This window comes from Antrostomus carolinensis, unplaced genomic scaffold (genome assembly GCF_000700745.2).
Source record: "Antrostomus carolinensis isolate BGI_N321 unplaced genomic scaffold, ASM70074v2 scaffold13184, whole genome shotgun sequence".
NCBI classification, from domain to species: domain Eukaryota; kingdom Metazoa; phylum Chordata; class Aves; order Caprimulgiformes; family Caprimulgidae; genus Antrostomus; species Antrostomus carolinensis.
This window is the reverse complement of record NW_010308756.1, coordinates 4,144-16,380: the sequence shown is the minus strand read 5'-3', so window position 1 is coordinate 16,380 and position 12,237 is coordinate 4,144. Positions and strand designations below refer to the sequence as shown.

The following is a 12,237-nucleotide window of genomic DNA, read 5'->3' as shown; positions in this document are numbered from 1 at the left end:
ATGAAAGAATAGCAGGGTAAAACATTTTACCCTGAGGATCTAAACCAAAAGTTATCCCACAGCATGATACAACTAAATTCTGGATTAAATTACATTAACTAAGCTAACAATAAAAAAAAAAAAAAAAAAAACAAACAACCAGATTGAGTACTGTTTTAATCACCATAGCAAAGTAATTATGCCAAATGTTAAGAATACTGTCCTTTTAAAGATGTTTATTTAGATTATTTCATCATTTACCACACACATTTTATTTTTCTTCCAGAAAGTTATGCTCTACTTAAGGTATTCCATCCAAGGCTAATCAGAACACAGACCTAAGGCAGACACAATATTTGGTTTTCTAGGACCAGTGTCTGTAAACTTAGTAAATCCAGAACCACTTTCCAGAGGAGCAGTGCATCTTTCAATCCAAACCAAGTTCTCTCAAAGTCACTAGATAATTTATTCCCCAGAGAATACTCATTAGTGTTGCAAAATTGATGTTGTTTATGAAGATGCAATTGCATTACTGGTAAATTAGATTTCAATTCTCCTGCATAAACGTACTATATGGTTTGCCCATTTCCTTTCATACATTATACATTCCATAAAAGACTTATATATCTTAACTAGTGGGTTTTTTCCCCTCATTTCCAATCACTTGAAATTACTTTAAAGGTTTTTTTGATAAAGATGAAGAAGTTCAGTTCTAGTGGAATACTGGCAGTTTCAGACCAGAACATTCACTATTATATGTGCCAAAAGATCCACCAGGCTTATGTCATTAGACATTCTACCTTCAGTTATGAATATAACCTCAATTGCTATTACAGATGCATAATATCCCCAGTTTAACCACAATAGGTTTTTTGAAAAAGGAAAACAGTGGAGTTATTGTAACTTGACACAACAGCTAAGAACAGATCTGTAGGAGGACAAAGACACAGCAAAAGCAAAGAGAGTCCCTGACACACCTATCTCCTTTCCAGTAATCCAGAACACTGACTCAAGATTGCAGAAGTTTTTTTTCCTTATACTTTGCTTTGACATATAATCAAACTAGGTAGTTTCCCAGGTTACCAAATTCCGTAGTGTTAAGACACAGTTCTGATAAACTGGTCAACAGGGGGAAGAAAAAGCTCAACAGCACAGCCTTGTGTGACAGTGGACTGTATCTGTTTCAGCATCTTATAAAAAATAAATGCAAGAAAGCATAGTCCAGTCTTATCTTTAAAATATTTCAAGAGGAATGTATTTTTTAAGAAAATGCTATGCTAAACCATAAACTATTCACAAAGAAGATTAATTAGAAGCATCACCATAAGAAAATACTTTAAACTATGCAACCAACATCATAATTGTAGAAATGATGTCAGAAGAGGCAATGTAGTTCATGCTCTACATTCAAGCAACATGCAACTTCCATAGAAAATTTATCAGTAAGAGGAATAAAATGGCAAATTCAATTATTTCTTTCTTTTGTCATGGGATATTTCTACATAAAGCTGCCCAATGTTTTTCCATCTTATATATTAAAAAAGTATTTTTTAAAAGAAAAATTGAACTTTTAAAATTAGCTTAGTATTTTGAACAGAAGTGGTATTTTATGCTATTTAGTATGACCTAATGTTTGGCCACTGAACAGATGTCATTCTATCTACTAGAATTCATAAATATTAAAGCTGTCAAAGTTAAACTATTAATTCTATTTTATTAACTACATTTTAAATGAATTATGTTATTAATTACTTAAGAATCATAATGGGCCCATCCTTGCCAAGTACCAAAGAGAAGAATTCAATTACATTATTAAGTATTTCATTATACACAACTGACTTTCAATCTGTAGCATGATGAACAATCAAAATAGACAGCTAGTGTCACAACACACTATTAAAGTAAGTGCTTCAGTGCCAAAAGAGGAATGCTCACTTTTTTTCTCCTCTCATCTGGCAAGACCAACAGACAGGAGTGGAGAGGTAAAGCACAGATGACTTATGTCAATACTAACACATAAAATGGCCTTCCTTCCAATCAGTTGCAGTTGCTCGCACACACACCAGCAGCAACTTGCCATTGTCACTGTAGTAACAGTACCGAGCATTGGTGCACCAGAAAATGCTCAGCAGAGGGAAAAGAAATACACAGAAAACAAAAGAAAGGCGCAGAAAACAAAAAGGAAAGAAAAAAGAGTAAATTCTCAGTATCTTGCACTGTCTGTTGTTTTGTATCTTGGGGGGAGTAGAGGTGGAAGTCACAACACACTAGTTAATACTACATAAAAACCTGAAGCAAGGAGAAGACTAGGAGGGAAGAGGGAACATGACAGCATTTAAATGTAGAAACTATTTTATAGTACTAATGTTTAAGTCCGCATAAAGTGAATTGATAAATGACTGCAGCGTAAAACTGAAAACACAAGAACCAGCTTATACATCTGTGTTTCTAACTTAGTGCACAAATTTCATTTTTTCAGGCTCAAGAGTTGAGGGAAGGAAACCTTTTGTATGAACGTAGAAAGGGCTTAAATAGTGGAATCAAGGAGCACCATAGTTGCTACAGCAAAAAATACCTCAAAAGCCAGCATCTGCTCAGTAATTTTGCTTCATTAGGGAACCATGTCAAATTATTTTTTGGTACCTAAAGAAAAAGTAATTAATTGACAGTCATGTAGCAGATGAATTATGCTGAGGAAAGAACTAAGTCTGGAAAAAGCTGCAGGCCATAATACTCTGGGGAGAAAGAGTTGCTGTATGGAACAATGTTGTGCCCATCCCTAAGCAGACAGAGGAAAGCAGAGCAGCAGCTTCTAAAGCCTTTACATCAAAACATTGTTATATAGAGGGGGGAAAAAAGTCACAAACACTTTAGCTTCAGTCATTGCCTACTGCCTTTTGTGTATGTCCAGCTTCATGAAAGGTTTTTCTGTAAAAGCTGAAAATACATGCTGCAGTGAACCAAATCTTGTCATCTTTACAAATCTGAAACAATAGGTGGAAAAACGGCATTTTATTGTGTGTCCTTGTGACTAAAGAACTAACTTTTCAGGGTGATAAAACACAGGGTTGACAGGAGGAAAAAGAAATAGGATACTATCCATCCTCCTTCTCTCCTCTCATTTTAGATTTCAGCTAAGTCAGGTCACACAGAGTAGCACAACAGAGAAGAGTGTAAATTCTTGTGAAAGTCTCTGCACCACAGTCTCTCTTCAATCTCCTTTTGATTTTATCCCGACAGTCCCCCCCTCACTGACACATTCCCTCTTATTCTATCCACTGCCTTTCACACCTCTATTCTACTTTACTATTAATTACCAAACGCAAAATACACAGTGGGGGAAATTTTGGTCTAAAAAATGGTTAAGTAAAAAAAAGGAGTTAAAAAGGAAACTGTAATTGTATAAAAATTGCATAAACTGGCAAACACTGAGAAACAGCCTCTTTTAATCCTCAGGAACCAGAGGACATTGGTTCCCCTTCTTTTCTCCAGTTCAGCAACAATATTCTTGCACTTACACAAAAAAAATGGCTTTTGCCCTGTGTGAATAAAAGCTGAGTATTACGTCATCCATAATGCAAGAGGAAAGGCTTGAAGACTGTCTGCTGTATTATCCCTTTTAAATAACATTGTTGGAACTTACTATGAGTGATAGCACTAGGAAGCCAAGTCAAGACAAAGGAGGACTGGAATAGGACAGAAAATCCTGAACAGTTAATACTTTATACTGGTCATTCTTTAAGTCTACAGCAGGAAACTATTTACCTAATAATTTTCTAAGGCTTTTATTTAAAATTAGTTCAAAATATTATGCCCCAAGTTAACCACTAGTATTACATTGTACTACTGTGAATTTGCATTGCTGTGCAATGTTCATAGAAGAGAATATGAATTTACTCCAGTGATTTAAAAGCATTTTATTCTGTAGTTGGTAATAATTTAACTGCTTGATTTATAACATGCTTAAGTAACAAGAAAAACTGCTACCTTAAACTCTTAAAAAAAAAAAAAATCAGCTAGAAGTGTGTGGCTGGTGCAGTCAAACAGAACTTTACTACCCTCTCTGACTGCTCTGAACATAAATCTTTTTTAACACATGGATGGTACTTTTCATTTATTTGTACTTATGAACTAATGGTGGAAAAATATGTCGAGTTGCATGGAACATTAATGCCCACACACACTTCACTTCCATAACCCACTGCACTGATGGAATAAAGACAAGACAGTGAGCCTTTTCCCAGTATAGTTTTCTGGTCTCTCTTCTGAAATACAGGGTACAGAGAAACCTGTGATAGCCCTTAAAGACAGGAAGCACCAAAACCATTATTAGTGCATCGCCATGCCTGACAATTTATTCTGGGAAGTTCTAGTCTAATAAGAGCTCTTATGACACACATACCCATATGCTGGATCACAGGTAACAGTATATTTGTATTTCAGCTCTGTGTTCAGAGCATATACACTACATATGTTAACTGTGAGGAATAAGAAAAGCTCCAGATCAATAAACTGTTCAAGCTCCGGCCTAATAACTGAAGGTTGATCTACACAGACTTGTATGGAAGTGCCTAGAAGACTACAAACTCTTTTCTAATCTACACATCCATGTGAACCATAATATTCTGCAGCAGGAAATGTGTCCATCCTCTTCTCCCATTTAAAAGTGAAATAAGCATATTTAAAAAATAAAAGTTGTGAAGAAAAAATTCTAATCAAATTTGTCTGTAAGCTAGCACTAAGGAAAAAAAGAATAAGCATTTGTTTAGAAATCAGAGTATCTTTAATTAAATTCTTATTGCAGTCTTAAAACCTTTTTAGGCTAACTTGTAGCAAAAAGGACAGGTTTATTCTAATATGTAGCTCTACAACTGCCTTTAAAAGGTAAGACATTGTAAGGATGTTGAAGAATCAAGTCCTATTGATCTGAGTTAATGTGCAGATCATCACTGCTGGCACAAAAGAAACAACAGAAACATGGCTGGGGAAACACTGACCTTTAATTTAAATACATATAGAACACTTGAAGCACAAATAAAATACACCATTCACAGAAGAATGGCTTAGGAGTAGGTAGGGAATCGTATAAGCCTAATTATGTCAGAGCAAAAGCATGTCTGTGCATGTGCATTCATGGAAAATTTGGAATATTAAGCATATCTTCCTGTGCACAAGATCCTTCCCTACATAGTTGCATAGTTTTCCTGTCTCTTAGAGGTAAACAGAAAAGACAGAAAGCGAACTACTGAAATTAGTGGCAGAAATATGAAAGAAACAATGAGTTTCTCCCATAAATGACAACAATAATATTTTCATTGAAGGCTTCTCAGCTCCATTTACTCCACAGTGCCATACCTGTTGAAGTTAATGTCTGGATAACTAGAATACTCAGACTTCATCTTCGCATTGCGACGTGGAAAAGTACAGAAGAAAGCATTGGCCAGAAAACTAGCAATCTGTTCCTGTGACATTGTGATGGAGTGATTCATCTTTTGTTTCAGTAGAGGTATTGGCTACCAACAAAAGAAGTGAGGGGGAGGGAAGGGCAGGAGAAAAGGGAGGGAAGGAGAGAGAAAAATAATTAGCTTACCTATTTTAAAAGAAAAAACAGGAGCACAAAATTACATCTGTTAAATTAGAGCAAGAGTAATTTAGGCCATTGGTGAACCCTTTAATCAGCAGCACCATTAAAGTCAAGAACAGTTTATTCAAGACAATTCAGAAAAAGCTTGCTTGACAAGCTGCAGATTTCTAATCAGTAATAAAAGGAAAGACCAAGAAAACACAACTTATCAAACAAAACCATAGGAAATGGAGAGGGGGGAAAAAAAAATAAAAATAGATGGATGTCACAAATTCTGGGCAGTCTTAAAAACTGAAGTAGAAACCCACTTTCAATAGCTGTATAGTTAAGAACCCTGAAGGAATGCTTTCAGCTACAGTAACCATGCTTTATAATTTACAAAGAAAGGTGGAAGTCACGCCACAGATCATCACCCTATGACTTGCTTTGAATTTTTTTCCATCCTACTTGAAGAAATAACACAGCTAATATTTACAGAAAATGTATTATTATCCATTCTTTTATAGTCAGAATGAAAAAAAGCTCAGCTTCACTTTGGTCTTCAGTTTGGAGTTTTATTTAACTCCCTGAAGTGACACACATCTTTCATTTTATCAGGTTTTAGTGTCCTCATTTGGAATTTTCACTCACCACATTCATAGCAATTTTTTTTTTTTTTAATTATGTGATAATCTGAGGGTGTGGGGAATATCATTCTAACTGCTAAGGAGTCCAGTAACAATTACAATAAATCCACTTGACAGGAGAAAGAGAACACAGTTTTCACCCCTTGTTCCAACATTCTCAGCCATCACCATTAACCTAGCTCCAGGAGAGCCAAGCAACTACGTTTCGATCCTTTTAGTTGTGAAAACAGAAATTTCTACTAATTTAGACTGTTGAATACACAGTCCTGTTTACTCCACAAAAACCCCAATCCTTCATTCTTTTAACTACTACATTCACATTCCCTGAATCTCATTCTGTCTTCTGGCTATTTAATTAACAAGCCATATTATGATGTCTGAAGTCATACAGCTAGAGGGGCAAAAAAAAGGCTGAGAAGCTCTCTCTAGTAAGTCCTATGAGCCTATAGAAATAGGATTCTTTGGACAGTATGTTATACTGGAACAAATTTAGCTTTATGTCTAATTGAAAAAAAAAAAAATCTGACAAAATTCTTCACAATTTACAGTGCTTAACAGTACATCTTTATAAAAGGCATTACTACATGAACTTGCAAGTCTTATGCTTGACTTTGTGTTCAGAAACTTCATACCATCCTCAAAAACGTCCCCCACTGAGTGACTACTAAAAAAAAAAATATGAAATATTCCTACTGTTTGAAATGAGGTATCTACTATAGGACCCTTGCAGCATAACAAAGTAGGGAGAGATCTTCCCTGCTCCTGTCTAAAAATCAATTTAGAAAATTGTAACAAAGGAGTTTACAAATTAGAGTCGTTAACCTGCTAATGTGTCTCCTATCATGCATCCTCACTTACTTGATCAGTCCTATTCACTTTTATTAGCTTTGCTACCTACAGAATTGATTCCCATAACAATAAAGAATTAGTTAAGGTTTATAGGTGCACAAGTACTGTGATGCTCTAACTAGAATAAAATATGCTCCCAAGTAAATGGCTTTATGAAAATACTACTTCTAGGATTAAAAAATTCTAAAACAAAAAATTAGACGGTTTAAGATTATTTAATTATCTCAGTTTATAAGTGTGATTTTTCAAATCTGAAATACTTCATGGTCATTTCATTTAAGAAAAGCAAGAAACAACTTCAGCATACAGAAGGGAAAGTGTTACTGAAGTACATGTCATATTTTTAATATGACAGCAAGACTTTTTTTTACATTCTATTATATCATTATAGATGTGCATTGTCCATTCTGCTCCATAGGCCTCAGCTGCATTCAAGACAAAACCTATAGCTTTTATTAAGAACATAACATGATCCTGATGTTTGGACCTTAGCCATTAGTTACAGTTTGCAGAGAAGTGGTCTGCCACAGAGCACTCAGCTACCTGTGTTTACTTACCTGGGTGCAGATACTAGGGAGACAGAGCGCCAGCTTGACCATATCAGGAAGAATGGACTGGAACAAATGTTGAGCCTCTGCATCTTCAAGAACCTGTGACAAAAAGAAAGGCGGTGGAGGGAAGCTGTTACCTCAGAAATAATGATTATACAAAAAGTTTGTGAGAATAGGACCCATCCAAAAGGTAAGAGAGGGGAAAAAAAAAAAAAAAAAATAGGTCCTATTAGCTTCACGCAAGTCTGTAGCATTTCTCATGCTAGAACCTCACTGCATTTTACCTTGCAATAATCCACTAATTGAAACACAGAAGCAACTCTCAAAAGTTGCACTTGAGAAAATGTGTCACCAAATGCCCTATAAAGGAACCTTGAATAAGTTATCATTTGACTCTTTCCAAAGCAACGAACCAAATTCTCAACTGGTAACAATTAGGGATTGTAATCACTAAAGTAATCACTTTCGTAATCACGAAAGTACTGGAATGATTTATTTAACTTTCATATTCAGCTCATAGTCCAAGACAAATACCTGTGACACTCTCCTGTTAAAGTTGTACGAAACACACTGCTGGGTCAGATCAGTGGTCCTCAGCAGCAGCAAGAGGAAATGCTATTAAGATGACCATGCAAGTCTGGCCACTTTCTGCTGTTCATCCCCACCACGTTCCCTCAAGAACTATTGCCACTGGATTACATATGTTAAAGGGTGCAGCCTGCCTGGTCCCACATGCTGAAGTTGCAATCTTTTCAGTCTGTAAGACAGCTGAGCCTACGACTATTTTAGCTGCCCCTCTCCACCAGCTCTAACACTCCTCCTGAGAAAGAAAGACTAGAATTGACAATACTAAAAAAAATAAAAAAAAAATGAGCACACCAATGTTTCACAAGGCTTCTCAAAGCTTTTACACTCAAGACTAAGTCACATCAAATCCTTCTTATCCTATTCTCAATTCCCTTCCTGACACTGTCTGGCCCTCTGTTGCCACGTTTGGCTGCCAAAGTGTACCAAGACAATGTATTCAGAGAAAGTCTGGGATCTCTCCTCTAAGTTGCAACTGCCAGTTCTGAGCTCCATATCACATACCCACAGTTCAGATGAAGCCACCCACATCCCATCCGCCCATTCATGTATCATACACCTATTTTTAAAAGGTACAAAATGTTCTTTATGGTGTGCAATGCTCTTTTAAGAAAAGCTAGGATAGGCACATGAATGGGGAGATGTGAAAAGAAAAGCAACTAAAAGCAGGGCAGCTGCAATACACAAAGCGGCCTAAAAGCATGCAATATCCTCAAAAGCCTCACTTTCTACCGTATGAACGGGCTGAAGTAAGATCAAGAACAAAAAAGCACATTCTCCATCTTCCTGCACAGTGGTGCAGTTTTTCCCCTGATCTAGGTGCCAGATGTGACTGGCTGTTAGATTTGTGTACTGAATTTAAGGCAAAAAGCAGAGAGAAGAGAACACTCAACTTGTACTACAGCTGTGGAATGGAAGACGAAGGTCACAGTTCAGCCTTCTGCCTCCCTTTTTCCCCTACATCCAGGGAATCTGTATTTGAGACAACCACCTTCTACCACTTCCTATATTAAAATAAATAAAATTCTGAAATTGTGGCTTCAAAACTATAGAATATTATTTTTCAAGTAAAAATGTTAGGAAATAATTGGATTTACTACCAAGTTCACACAAAAACAATAGTAGACAGAATGGTTGAAACAGCATCAATGTATTATCATCTTTAGTCTCTTCAACAACTAATTGTGAAAACACAGAAAGTGATGTTTAATAGTCATGTAACCAAAGCTTTGCAATTCACAATTCAATGGAAAGTTTCACACAGACTTCAGAATGTAAGAGAGATACTTGCATTTTTCTTGAGAAGAGGAAAATACTATGCCTCTGTTTCAAAATATGCTGTTCCCTATAAACACCAAGCTGAAAATATTGTTTGGAGGCTAACAACTTCTGTTCTTCCAAGATCATCAAAATACCTCTAGAAGAATCTCTGCTCTATTGCCTCCCATTCCAAGTGATATAAAGGGGGAGGAGTACTCAGGAAGTTAAACACAAACTAACGCTTCACAAAAAACTTCTAGTAGGGAAGGGCGGAAAAATAAAACAATGCCAATATCCGCGAGAGTTACTTTTCATGCCTTATGTATGCTGCTCATGGGGACATACAAACAAGGTTTTAATTTAAAGTTTTAAATTGAAACGAGACCTTACAAAGAACAGCAAGCCTAGGAAACAAAAATATTTTTATATAATAGAGGAGGAATCAAAGTAATATACAATTTATTACTGAAAGTCAACTTTTTTTTATTTGTAAGGTTAAGAAATGAACAAGGTGAGTCTCTCTCTCTCTCCTGTTCTTGGCTGCACAGGCACTTACATATTCACAAAGTATAAGTCAGATATTGAAAATTATGACCTAACCTCTAACATCAGATGCTCTAGCAGGAAACTCTGCTCTGCTCTTAGGCACAATGTTTTTAAGTGCCATAAAGTAACAAAATGAGCATTTAAAGGCTGGAATTTCAGATCTCAATACATAAAATGAATATGTAAGTTAAATCTATTCAAAAGATGACATTTAACCTCAGATGTCTACCAGGCTGTCAAATTCTGATATTCTCTCCCCTTCGGGTAACGCTTCCTGTCTTTTAAAGTTGACATATAAATAGTGGCTGCTATGCTTTGCTGACTGCCACAGACTATACAGTATCACTTATCTGGTGACACATTATGGCACTGGACTTTGTCATAGCCGTCAAGACTTCAGCCTTTTCTTTATGTTTCTTTGAAAAGAATACACTAATAGTATCAGGCAATTTCTTTCCAAAATAGAAGCAGGGCCAGCAATTGCAAAGCTCAGCTCTGATGCAGAATTCATAACCACAAAAGTAACTTCTTAAACCCTAAAATTCTACTTTTTCTTCTCCTTACCTTCCTAATGTTGTTCCAGAACATGCTCTCCTCTTTACATTATTTCTATGAATGACTTTTACTAGGGTCCACCAATGAAAACCTCAGAATTTGAAGCTGTTAGTGCCAAGAAGTGTTCCCACTGGACTTCAGACAGATTATTCTTACACGGAAATGACAAATAAGGTTTTGTTGTTTTGCAAAGTGTGTTGGGTGCCATGAAAACCTTACTACATTTTCACAAGATAAGTCAGTTAAGGGACACCACAATGTTAAAAAGTTGCTCACTGTGGGTTCACAGACCTTGCCAGGAGACTCCTAACTCTGCATCATTTGCTAAAACCACCAAGCAGCCCTGTTTTGAATACGCCCCGATTGAGGCAAAGTTCTCCTAAATATTGCAGGGCAGCACATCAACAGTTTTCAAGCTCAAATATAGTTTGTTTCTTCCTGGAAATGTTATAACTTCACAAAATAGCATAATCCAAAACCACAGCTGTTCAACTGCAGGTGCTGTTTTTTTGTTTGTTTTAAAATAAATAAATAAACAACCCACTGAAAAAACCCCCACCAAGAAAACAAACACCACAAACCTTTTCTCCCTAAGAAATTTTCTCCCTAAAAATAACTCCTTGGTGAACTGTTCAGTTCTGTGCTTCCCATTTTTACCTTGAGGCTCTAACCCATTATTGAACAGTGGCAGTAAGCCAGAAATACGTATCCTTCCTTGCTTTAAGTTAAAAAAAAAAAAAAAAAAAAAAAAAAAAAAAAAAAAAAAAAAAAACCTAAGTAACTTGAGTCATGGCCACATCCACCTAAACACAACTTACCCTTTCTGCCCACAGACTTTTCCTGTACCAGCAACATTCCTATGAGCTGTCTATGAAAAAGCACCTGGAAACCCCTGGCTGCTTGGCCCTCATCCTCTTTTGACCACTAAACCAGCATGCCACTACACTTGCAGCTTTGTAGACCAACCACTGTCACTGCATATTCTCAGCTATGCTGTTTTTACCTGTGACAGGCTTTTCAGACTTTGAAAGCAGCAAAAAAGAACACTCAATCATGGAAAGCAAGAGGACATGGAGTGCTGACACCACAGCTACATCTGACAGACGTCCCACGACACAAATGCCAACCTGGGAGAACCTAGCAACGGTAGAGAGAATACCTGGCCACAGAATTGAATAAAGATTTATTTAGCAGGAAACCCTCTTCAGGAAGCAGTGACTTGCACTGATGTAAAATCCAGCATGTTTAGAATCATATTACATATACTATTTATTTGTTGCTGCTGAAAGAGGGATGTGTCATTCCTTCCCCTCAAACACACACACACACCACATTTCACCAGTTCCTATGTTCATCTGATAATTTCCTGAGATCCTTCAGCTTGCTAACACTACAGGAAAACAGCTTGGGGGTGGGGCGAGTAGTCTTCCACTGCATTAATAAATTCAAACTAGCCTGCCAAAAAGTCATGTATTATTAGATGTTGTGCAGGGTGGGTGGTAGGCAAAACAGAACCAGTCATGCCCCTTGTCAGTGGGCTACAAGGGCAGATAAATTGCAACTCTTCTCAGTGAAAAAGTGGTAATATTCTAGTTAGTATGAAGCTGTTACACAAGCAACTCACTTTGAAGTAAAACTCCTAGTACAGGAACATCTGTACTGATTTAGTAATCTAACATTTCTTTTATAACTTAAGGAATTT

At 36.5% G+C, this 12,237-nt stretch overlaps 1 protein-coding gene across 1 annotated transcript in view; it reads right to left on the bottom strand.

The window, feature by feature from the left end:
• Positions 1-7,688, bottom strand: part of PARG (poly(ADP-ribose) glycohydrolase) — a gene marked incomplete at its 5' end in the record, with an annotated part of 31,604 nt that extends 23,916 nt beyond the window's left edge. The window contains 2 exon segments of the mRNA XM_010165883.1: positions 5,335-5,492; positions 7,596-7,688. Coding sequence (XP_010164185.1) covers positions 5,335-5,492; positions 7,596-7,688 — 251 coding nt within the window.
• Positions 7,689-12,237: the final 4,549 nt, after the last annotated feature.